This window comes from Vipera berus, assembly GCF_964194415.1.
Source record: "Vipera berus genome assembly, chromosome: 1".
NCBI classification, from domain to species: Eukaryota; Metazoa; Chordata; class Lepidosauria; order Squamata; family Viperidae; genus Vipera; species Vipera berus.
Genome location: NC_138202.1, coordinates 238,315,456 through 238,327,535, shown reverse-complemented (window position 1 = coordinate 238,327,535; position 12,080 = coordinate 238,315,456). Strand labels below are relative to the sequence as shown.

At 51.0% G+C, this 12,080-nt stretch overlaps 1 protein-coding gene across 1 annotated transcript in view; it reads left to right on the top strand.

The window, feature by feature from the left end:
* The window catches only part of IMPG1 (interphotoreceptor matrix proteoglycan 1), a gene marked incomplete at both ends in the record, with an annotated part of 98,434 nt that extends 87,058 nt beyond the window's left edge, over positions 1 to 11,376 (top strand). The window contains one exon of the mRNA XM_081346350.1: positions 11,147 to 11,376. Within this exon, the coding sequence (XP_081202476.1) occupies positions 11,147 to 11,376 (230 nt within the window). The remainder of the gene's footprint in view (positions 1 to 11,146) is intronic.
* Between the last annotated feature and the right edge of the window lie 704 nt (positions 11,377 to 12,080).

Here is a 12,080-nt window from a genome sequence, read left to right as displayed (position 1 = left end):
AAGTTAAATAGGCAGGGCAACAATATACAGCTTTGCCGGACTCCTTTCCCAATTTTAAACCAATCAGTGGTTCCGTGTCCAGTTCTCACTGTTGCTTCTTGACCTGCATATAGGTTTCTCAAGAGACAAATTCTCAAACCTCGTCCGGAGAGCAGAAGATTCAAGCAACCGAGACGAAAGCTGAGTTTCCAAAACGGTTTAATAAGCAAAAGCAAACGATCTTCAAACGGAACAAAGCCAGCGTTGGCTGCTACCCGCATCCAACGCTGTTAAATACACTTTGCATGTAGACACCCACGCCCCACCCAGCCGCACCCACTTCCGCCCATCCCCTACTTAACTCCCGTTTTTCCCAAACACCTTCCTTTGCGACACGCCCCGCCACCCGGCACCCTCTATCTCCCAGGTGAGTCTTCTCACGAACGCTCGTCCCATCGCCGCCAGTCACCACCCCCACCCCCGTCCCTGATCCCGGCACCTTCCCTCCTGTTGCGGACACACCTCTGCCCTGCTGCTTGGCCCCCCCTCGCAAGGCTGGCAAGCCCCCAGTCCTTTCTCGTTGTGAACGGGCTCCGCTGCCGAGGGCCCCGCCCGCCAGCGCCGCAGGGGCCGAGTCACTATCTGGTTTGGGCCCATGGTCCTGCGAGGCTACCGTAGCCGGCAGGACGAAGCTGAGCCCAGGACCCTGCGAGGCCACCGTAGCCAGCAGGGCGGGGCCGGGTTGCACGACGCGCGTGCGCACTGTCGGGGCTTCAGCCGGCTCGGCGGTCGTGTGTGGAGGCCGTTGTTGCTGCCGCAGCTGATGGGCACTCTCCCGACCCGAGCCGTTGGGCATCCTCTCGGCCCGAGCCCCAGGAGCAGAAGAAACCGGCGCCGGTGAGTGTCGCGTCCGTGGCACCGCTGGGCGTCGAGCCCGCGGGGCGCGACATGCCGCCCCTCCTACCAGGGCCCCTCCTGCAGGGGAAGACACAAGAGGTAAGCAATCGTCCACCCTGTCCGCGGTGTTCCCCCGTCCTCCCCTCGGCTTACCAGGGTGCAACCGGTGAAATGCCCGCACCAACCGAGGAGCATGAACATTTGCATCCCCCACCCACGTCGCCTCCTCCACAGGATATCCCTTCCACCTGATTAGGTACTGGACGCCCCCCCTACGAACCCTGGAGTCAAGGATCTCTTGGACCTCATAATGGTCGCCATGGGTGGGCCCAGGCTCACCCTCCCCCACTGCCGTTGCGCCTGAGGTGGCAGGCTTCAGTAGGCTACTGTGGAACACTGGGTGAAGTTTGCCTAGGATCTTCGGTAGTCGTAGCCATACTGTTACGGGGTTAATTACCTGTACCACCCGGAATGGTCCGATGTATTTGGGCCCTAGCTTTTTACAGGGAACCTGGCCACGTAGATACTTGGTAGACAGGTAGACCAAGTCCCCCACCTTCGGGACTGCGAACGCTTTTTGCTTCCTATCAGCCTGCTCCTTATTCGTTATCGCAGCCCGCTCCAACGCTTTTTTCACTGCACCCCAGGCCCCCTCAATCTGCCTCATCCATTCCTGTGGCTGACAGGGATCCTCGTGCCCCGGGCTGCATTCGGGGATGGGGACAAAATCGTTACCCATAACCACTTTGAAGGGGGAAAACCCCGTACTGCTATGTACAGCGTTGTTATACGCTACTTCCGCAAACGCTAAAAGATCCACCCAGTTGGTTTGCTGGTACGATACGTAGCAACGTAGATACCGCTCAACGGCGGCATTGGCTCATTCTGCTGCGCCATTGGTGCTAGGGTGGTACGCCGTACTGAGTCCTTGGGTTGACCCGATGAATCTAACAAATTCCTTCCAGAAACACGCCGTGAACTGTACTCCCCTGTCCGAAATGATACGGCGTGGTACCCCATGTAAACGGTAGACGTGAGTTACAAAGAGCCAAGCCAATCGACGTGCTGAGGGCAACCCTTTACAGGGAATAAAGTGGGCCTGCTTAGAAAATAAGTCCACCACTGTCCAAATAACATTATGGCCCTTACTTTCGGGTAACTCAACAATGAAGTCCATGGCTATATCCTGCCATGGACGAGTAGGGTCGGCCACCCTCTGTAGGAGGCCCAAAGGTTTTCCCACCATAGGTTTTGTGGTAGCACAAACGTGGCATCGCCGCACATAGTCCTCCACCGTTTTTGTCATGTGTGGCCACCAAAATTGCCGACGTGCCAAATGCAGGGTCTTCAGAAACCCATAGTGTCCAGCTTGCTTGGTGTCGTGACACCGATACAGCACTCGTTCCCGTAAAGGGGCTGGTACATAAATGCGGGTCCCATGCCAAGCTAAGCCATCACGCATGGCCACGAACTCTGGGTGGGCCTGTAGCCAGGTATCCCCCTGAAGGGCCTTCCTAAGGTCTTCACAGAACTCGTCCTGCGCTGCTAGAGCGGTGTCCCCCTCCTGACCTGGACCTTCGGTAGGCACAAGCGCTTGTACAACGTCCTCCCTCTTCCCTTCAAACTGCGGCATACGCGACAGCGCGTCCGCCAGGAAGTTTTTCCCCCCCAGAACATACTTCAATGTGAAGCGGAATCGACGGAAGTACAGTGCCCACCGTACATGCTTGGGGGACAGCCGTCGGGGTGTCTGCAACGCCATCAGATTCTTATGATCCGTCCACACCTCAAACGGGTGGACAGCCCCCTCCAAGTGATGTCGCCACAGTTCCAATGCCCAGCGTACCGCAAAAGCCTCCTTCTCCCATATTGCCCAGGCACGCTCTGCAGGAGACAATTTTTTAGACGCATAGGCACATGGTTGAAGCACCCCGTCGTTGTTTCGTTGAAGAAGGACGGCTCCGAGGGCAACGTCGCTTGCGTCGGCTTGGACCACGAAAGGCAGGGCAGGGTTTGGGTGTCGTAAGATCGGTTCTTTAGCAAAAAGAGCTTTTAACGTATCAAAAGCTCGTTGGCACTCTGCAGTCCACCCCACCCGTAATCCGGGACGTGGTTGTACTGTTAGCTGTCGTGTGCGAAGAACGTCCGTAAGTGGCAGGGCTATGGCCACAAAACAGGGTATGAATTGGCGATAAAAGTTCGCGAAGCCTAGAAACCCTTGCAACTGCCGCCGTGTCCGCGGGGCCTGCCACTGCTGGATGGCCTCCACCTTTTTTGGGTCCATTTCCACCCCCCCTGCAGAGATTCTGTACCCCAAATAATCGAGTTGCTGCCGATGGAACTCGCACTTGGACAGTTTCACAAAGAGCCGTGCGTCCCGCAATTTAGTTAACACCCGCCTAACCAAGGCGACGTGCTCCTCCATCGTCTCGGTGTAAACCAGGATGTCGTCTAGGTAAACCAAGACCCCACGATATAAGAATTCATGCAAGACCTGGTTAATCAATTGCATGAAGACGGCAGGGGCACCCTGTAGCCCAAACGGCATCACCCTAAACTGGAAACTCCCCAGAGGACAGTTGAACGCCGTCTTCCACTCGTCCCCTGCTTTGATTCGGACACGATAATAGGCCTCCCTGAGGTCCAGTTTGGTAAAGACCCGGCCTTTAGCCAGGTGGGCCAACAGGTCTTTCATTAGTGGGAGCGGGTAAAGGTGCTCAACGCACACCGCGTTCACACCGCGATAGTCCACGCACAGTCTAAGCCCACCATCCTTTTTCTCGCGGAACAGCACGGGCGCCGCCATCCTAGACCGTGCTGGCTGGATGAATCCCCGCTCCAGGTTCTTGTCGATGTACCGCCGGAGTTCCTGCATTTCTTTCGGGGACATAGCGTACATCCGGGGTTTTGGTAGCTTAGCACCCGGTTCCAGCTCAATGGCGCAATCCGTGGAGCGATGAGGTGGTAGCGTGTCGCACTCTCGTTCATCGAAGACGTCCAACAGGTCGGAGTATTCGCGGGGTACCTGAGCCTCTTGCGCTAACCCACCCGCACAGGCCCTCTCTCGTTCCCCCGTGTGTAGTGGTCCCAGGAATGCGTGCTCTCGCGGAGGCTGTGGGCCCAACCCCAACCGGAGATGGCGGCAACCCCCCTCCCACCAGATCGTAGGGCCCCACCGATCCAACCATGTGAGCCCCAGAATAACTGCCTCGGTCATAGAAGGCACCACTATAAACCGCAAAGTCTCCCAGTGATCGCCCATCTCCAACCGGATTGGTTCAGTGACGTGAGTGACAGGTGCCCCCCCCAAAAGAGACCCATCCACCTGCTGAAAGTGTAGAGGGCTAGTTAGCCGCCTCACCGTAACCCCCAGTCCTACTACCACCGCTTGGCTCATTAGGCACCGTGTGCTACCTGAGTCAACGAGGGCTTTATATGCTTTCCTCTGACCGGTTGCGGGGACTGACCAGCACCACAGGGAATACGAAGGGACAAACCGGAGCACTTACCATTGGGTCTTCGTCTAGACCCTGTTCCTCTGGACTCTCGTACGGTGGGGGCTGTGTTTCTACCGGCGTCTCCACCCGAACAGGAGCAGTTGGTCTGGAGACATCTCCGCCTAGTTGGTGAGCGGCCCGTGTCCGCTCCATGGATCTCCGGGTTCCGGTCCCCTGTGCTGGGGAGGCAGAAGGGGCTGGCCGGGCAGGAGGCAGAGGACAATCGACTGCCCGGTGTCCTGGCTGGTCACATCTGAAACACCTCAGGACAGCCCGTGCTGGCTGGGAGGAAGGCCGTGTAGACGCCGCCACAGATGGCTCTTCCACTTTTGTCTTCTCGGCCGGCCGTCGGCTTCCAGAAGGAGGTTCGAACCGGCCTCGCACGTCCTGCAAACCCACATCCAGCTCCACGGCTACACGGTACCACTCCTGCAGTCGCGCTGGAACGCCGCGGACCACACAAGCCCGGCGGAGAGCCCCGTCTAAGCCAGCCCTAAAATGGTGGACAAGAAGACGCTCCGGCCACGAACGCAACTTCCCGGCCACCTTACGGAACTCCCTCACGTACTCCACCGCAGATCTGCCTCGCTGCCGTAGGGAAAGGATGTCGGCTTCGGCCCGCTGCACCCAGGAAATGTCCTCGAAACGAGTCCGCAACGACTCCAAAAACAGGCCAACATCCCCGAGCTCCCGAGCGTGGTCACTGTATAAATCGGCTGCCCAAGCCGCTGCCTCCCCTTGCAGGCAAGCTGTTACTGCCACCACCATAGCCCGCTGGGACACGTAAGCCTGGGCATACTGGTCCATATGTCCTATCACCTGGCCCAGGAACATCGCCAGGCGGTCAGGGTGGCCATCATAAGTAACTGACAAAGGTGGAGGTCCCCATACCACTCCGGGTCCCCACGAAGCCACTTGCGGGCCCAGCACAGGAGAAGCTCCAACTAGCCGTGTCGTCGACTGGCCAGGCCTATCGTCCGTCCCTGACCACATCCCTGCAGCACCTCGCCCGAGGCCTACAGGAGCAGAACCCTCACAAGGCATGCCAAGACCAGGTTGGTTCTGGTGGGATGGCGCATCCAGAGGTGAATGGGTCGGCGCAGCCCGTCCCGCCGGAGCCCCGGCAGGGGACCATTGGCCTGGCTCTTGGCCACCAGCCTCCCCGAACCTGGTCCGCAGAATGTCCATAGTCCGGTTGCCTGGGGTGGTGGAATAACTCCACTCCTCCCCCTCGTCCTCCACAAGGCACCGCTCCCTCCACACCGACGAAGGACCCCTCAGCCGGGGTTCGTGGGCCTCCTCGTATCCTCTATGGCCCAGGGCAAGGCCCGGCCTCCTCCCTCTGCCGAGGCCCTGGCCCCCTGCCTCCCTTGGCTCCACCATGCAATCCTCGAGTAACGATGGCCGCTGCCTAGGCCGAACCGCCGGAAGCACAACCTCCCCCACATCCACTGTCCTGGAGGAGGCTACACCAGCCCGGCCCCCATCTCAGGCCCGACCTCCTTCTGAGAAGCAGCCGCCGAGGCGGGCCCCTGCAATCCCTCCGCCATACAACTCACCCACTTGTCGCTCGGAAGGAAAAATGAAAGGGTGAAACGCTGGCTTTCTCTCAAACCTCGTCCGGAGAGCAGGAGATTCAAGCAACCGAGACGAAAGCTGAGTTTCCAAAACGGTTTAATAAGCAAAAGCAAACGATCTTCAAACGGAACAAAGCCAGCGTTGGCTGCTACCCGCATCCAACGCTGTTAAATACACATTGCATGTAGACACCCACGCCCCACCCAGCCGCACCCACTTCCGCCCATCCCCTACTTAACTCCCGTTTTTCCCAAACACCTTCCTTTGCGACACGCCCCGCCACCCGGCACCCTCTATCTCCCAGGTGAGTCTTCTCACGAACGCTCGTCCCATCGCCGCCAGTCACCACCCCCACCCCCGTCCCTGATCCCGGCACCTTCCCTCCTGTTGCGGACACACCTCTGCCCTGCTGCTTGGCCCCCCCTCGCAAGGCTGGCAAGCCCCCAGTCCTTTCTCGTTGTGAACGGGCTCCGCTGCCGAGGGCCCCGCCCGCCAGCGCCGCAGGGGCCGAGTCACTATCTGGTTTGGGCCCATGGTCCTGCGAGGCTACCGTAGCCGGCAGGACGAAGCTGAGCCCAGGACCCTGCGAGGCCACCGTAGCCAGCAGGGCGGGGCCGGGTTGCACGACGCGCGTGCGCACTGTCGGGGCTTCAGCCGGCTCGGCGGTCGTGTGTGGAGGCCGTTGTTGCTGCCGCAGCTGATGGGCGCTCTCCCGACCCGAGCCGTTGGGCATCCTCTCGGCCCGAGCCCCAGGAGCAGAAGAAACCGGCGCCGGTGAGTGTCGCGCCCGTGGCGCCGCTGGGCGTCGAGCCCGCGGGGCGCGACACAAATAAGATGGTCTGGTACTCCCATCTCTTTAAGAACTTGCCACAGTTTGTTATGATCCACACAATCAAAGGCTTTAGCATAGTCAATGAAGCAGAAGTAGATGGTTTTTCTGGAACTCCCTAGCTTTCTCCATGATCCAGTGTATGTTGGCAATTTGATCTCTAGTTCCTCTGCCTCTTTGAAATGATTCCTGTACTTCTGGTAGTTCTCGATCCACATATTGCTGGAGTCTAGCTTGTAGGATTTTAAGCATAACTTTACTAGCATGTGAAATGAGTGCAATGGTGCGATATTTTGAACATTGTTCGTCACTGCCTTTCTTTGGAATTGGAATGTAAACTGATCTTTTCCAATCCTGTGGTCACTGTTGAGTTTTCCAAATTTGCTGACAAATTGAGTGTAGCACTTTTACTGCATTGTCTTTTAAGATTTTGAATAGCTCAGCTGGAATACTGTCACCCCCACTAGTTTTGTTGCTTAGCTTTCCTAAGGCCCACTTCACTTCACATTTCTAGGATATCTGGCTTGAGGTCAGTGACCACCTCATCGTGGTTATCAGGGACGTTAAGCTCGTTCTTGTATAGTTCTTCTGTGTAATTTTGCCACCACTTCTTAATCTCTTCTGCCTCTGTTATGTCCCTGCCATTTTGGTCCTTTATCATGCCCATTTTTGCATGAAACATTCCCTTCATCTCTTCAATTTTCTTGAAGAGATCTCTGGTCCTCCCTAGTCTATTGTTTTCTTCTATTTCTTTGCACTGTTCATTTAAGAAGGCATTCTTATCTCTTCTAGCTATTCTCTGGAATTCTGCATTCAGTTGGGTGTATCTTTCTTTTTCTCCCTTGCCTTTTGCTTCCCTCCTTTCCTCAGCTATTTGCAAAGCTTCCTCAGCCATTTTGCTTTCTTGCATTTCTTTTTCTTTGGGATGGTTTTAGTTGCTACCTCTTGTACAATGTTGTGAACCTCTGTCCATAGTTCTTCAGGCACTCTGTCTATCAGATCTAATTCCTTAAATCTATTTGTCACCTCTACTGTGTGTTCAACAGGGATATGATTTAATTCATACTTGAGTGGCCTAGTGCTTTCCCCTACTTTCTTCAGTTTAAGCCTAAACTTTGCAATGAGAAGCTCATGGTCTGAGCCACAGTCAACTCTGGTCTTGTTTTTACTGACTGTATAGAGCTTCTCCATCTTTGGCTGCAGAGTACATAGTCAATCTGATTTCTGTGTTGACCGTCTGGTGATGTCCATGTGTAGAGCCATCTCTTGGGTTGTTGGAAAAGAGTGTTTGCTATGACCATTGTATTCTCTTGACAAAATTCTGTCATCCTGTGCCCTGCTTCATTTTGTACTCCAAGGCCAAACTTGCCTGTTATTCCGATTATCTTTTGGCTTCCTACTTTAGCATTCCAATCCCACATGATGATAAGGACATCATTTTTTGGTGTTAGTTCCATAAGGTGCTGTAGGGCTTCATAGAACCAGTCAATTTCATCCTCTTCAGCACTGGTGGTTGGGGCATAGACTTGGAATACTATGATATTGAATGGTTTTCCTTGGATTTGAACTGAGATCATTCTGTCATTTTGGGGATTGTATCCCAGTATTGCTTTTCCTACTCTTTTATTGACTATGAAGGCTACTCCATTTGTTCTGAGGGATTCTTACCTGCAGTAGTATACCTGATGGTCATCTGAATTAAATTCACCCATTCCTGTCCATTTTAGTTTGCTGATTCCTAAGATGTTGATGTTCAGTCTTGTCATCTCTTTTTTGACCACGTCCAGCTTTCCTTGATTCATGGATCTTACATTCCAGGTTCTTATGGAGAAAAAATCTTTACAGCATCGGACTTTCCTTTCACCACCAGATACATCCACAGCTGAGCATCCTTTTGGCTTTGGCCCAGTCGCTTCATTCTTTCTGGCACTACTAGTACTAGCCCTCTACTCTTCCCCAGTAGCATATTGGACACCTTCCAACCTGAGGGGCTCATCTTCCAGCGTCATATCATTTTGCCTTTTGGTACTGTTCATAGGGTTTTCATGGCAAAGATACTGGAGTGGGTTGCCATTTCCTTCTCCAGTGGATCACGTTTTGTCAGAACTCTCTGCTATGACCTGTCCGTCTTGGGTGGCCCTGCATGGCATAGCTCATAGCTTCATTGAATTACGCAAGCCCCTTCGCCACGACAAGGCAGTAATCCATGAAGGTCCTAAGCTTAGGTCCATTCAAAGATATGGTGACACTAAATAAAATGGATGTGCAATCAGTTCTCAAAATTCTGGCCATTGAAGGGCCTCTGTGATTGTTTAGCAAAATCAGGCAAGATGGTAAAGCAGAAGAGGCAAGGAAAAGAAGTTATGCTGCTGAAATCATGAAATCTGCATGTAGTCACAGTCTGAAATGAAACAAGAGAGGAGTGAGCAGACCTTTAAATTAGGGCTACTGTGATGGTTTTAAGTCAGAATTATTCCTAAGAATAAACAAATAGTTTCCCTGTTTTTAAGAATATAAAACCCAGTTGACGATTGAAGATGTCTCCAGTCTTCAGATTCTTTACTAGGTGAAAAACCGATAATGCAGAAAAAGTGGTGGGAGATACGTTTGAAGTAGGTTCTCTTTACCTTCTGCCATCTCTGTTCTGGACATGATCTTTTTTGGTAGGGTAGACCCATGAAGGCTTGCAGACATCTTCTTCTGGAATGAGATTAGAAGTCTGTATTGTGCCTTCATTGTTTAATTAACTGAATTGCAAGGATCTCCCTTCCCTTGCCAGGAAAAATGAAAAAGGTACAGCTCAACCAAAGCTGAAACCAAGAGGTTGGGGAAATAAAATTACTTCTTCTATAGCACGTTCTGATTTAGTGCACATATTCCTAAGCGGGAGAAGAACTGAAAACCGAAGATCTGCTTCTATTGACATGAGGCACCACCCAAGACTTACAGTATAAATCAGGTCAGGCTGTTGACCTCCCTTTTTCCTGATATGCTGCCTTGTTGTCTTGTAGATGTTATGCTGCTGCCAGTGAACTAAGTAAGGACTCTTCAAGGTTCCTTATTATTTGACACTCTCGAGAGCTCTGTTCCTCATTCCACTTTTTCTCTTTCTTCCATTGTGGTGCCCAGGATGGAAAATAATTCCAGGGAGCATTTGCCAGAACAAAAGCAATTCTAAGATTGCTTGATGAGTTTTGGAAGACAGTTTTAAAATGGCCCTGAGCTCTTTTCAATTTCATGATCCAGGGGAACACAAGGAGTGCTGTGTCAAATTATTCTACCTTCCTCCCTGTCCCACTGCACAAAACATTGCTTTCGTCTATAAGTTTAGATTTCTACTAATAGCTTACTTGTTGGGCTTGTTGCATTAATGTAAACAAATGGCCCATAGTTCCATGAAAAGGAAATTGTCCAGAAACACAGTAGGATGAAATTGAACTATTGTTAGAAAAGTTCACCTATTACAGAATACGATGCGCCAGTTAGACAAAAGAGTGAATTTATTGCAACCCTCCAATAGCCTTTCAGTTTATCAGATTTCTAAACCAGCCTTGCAACTTTTTTTTCCCTCCATAGCCTTTCATATAGTTATTAATGCCATTTTAATTGGATGGTCACAGTATATAGGCAGCATTAACATGAATGCATTCATTCAAGAATTTAATTACTAGGCAACAGATGACAAGAATATGAAATTGAATCAGCTAGGGGGTTATTTTCTTTTTATTTATTACTGCAACAAAAGCAGCAAATTCTTGTTGCATGCCAAACGAATGAATACCTATCATATTAGTTATAGAGAGACAATAATTTCAGCACAATTAGGGTGGACCTTACATATTACAAAACAAAGCCTACCATGGCCAACAGCATCTGTGTTCCACATTTCTTTGCAATGGCACATGTTGTGTACTTTACACCCTGATGAGTTTATCAAGGGGGCTTTAAGTTGGTTGCATTGTGGGTCTACTAGAATGGCCCAGCTGGGAAACCATTTTGGCCGATGGTCCAGAAGGGTAAAGTGACTGCAGTGCTTACCATACAAGGATATGCTTTCCAAAGGTTTTCTGAAGTAGGCACTGCTCACCTCCTCTTCACAAGAAGGCATTTGCTGTGAAATATGGCTGATAACTATTTAAAACAAATATAAAGGCAATACAGTATCAAATTACTGAAGAAAAGCATCACTGCCACTTGTGAAAGCCAAAAAGAAGGCATTCCATTCTATTGCTCCTCAGTCACATATTAGCAACGGTAGGTAGCTGTGATGAACAAATGTTTTCTCTGGCAACCATACCGTTTTACCAGGTCCACGTGACCCTGTATCAATGAAAACATTTCAAAAGATTTTTCTCTTCTGTTCCAGCGGATCAAGCGGACCCTTGCAAGTTCTTGGCATGTGATGAATTCTCACAGTGCCTAAAGAATGACTGGACAAAGGAGGCAATTTGTCTTTGTAAACCTGGTTATGTAAGAAAAGATGGCCCACTTTGCCGTAGTATATGTGAGACGGAGCCCCACCTTTGTGCTAACAGTGGCAAATGTGAAGTGGTTCCAGGAAGAGGTGCAGTGTGTAGGTATGTCCCTTTAATGTAAGGTTGATAAGGAATATTGATGGTACAGTGGTCATGGATAAGTACAGTGGCAATTATTTTGCAATTGTCAAATGGCATTAATGATTTTTTGGGGGGGATTGTCGGTATGAGAAGAGAACATTCTGCATGCAGATTTTGTGCTCTGTTATTAAGCAGAACTTCCCATTCAAACTCTCCAGTGAAAAGCTTTCTGGGAACTGGACTGGAAAGGCTTTATCTGAAGCTCTGGTGATATACTGCTGGTCAAAACATGTATGCTGACTTGACTCAGATGCATTTATGTGAAATTATAATCAAATTCAATTTGTTTTATTTTACATCGTAGTGCTAAATCACCTCAGGCACAGAATATTTGTCAAAAGCCAGAATCTACCTAATAAAATCTGCAGAATAAAGCAGGAGAAGCTTTAGCAACCATTTTTAATGATCTCCTACATCTATATGATCCAATAACATAAAGTGTTGGATGCTTGGCTTAATGTCCCTTATTCTTTGTCAGTTTATTGATCAAATTGCAACAAAAATGCAAAATGAAGACTAAGTGGGGATAAGCAGATCTACCCTTCGTATGTTCCCTCATCTCAGTGGCCTTTTATACTATAGCTGTCTTACCACTAGCCAGCATGTTCTACATTTCTGAGATCCTCCTTCACCTGTCAGTCACTACGGTACAGATAATTCTAGTCGATTTCATCCTGCTTTCTA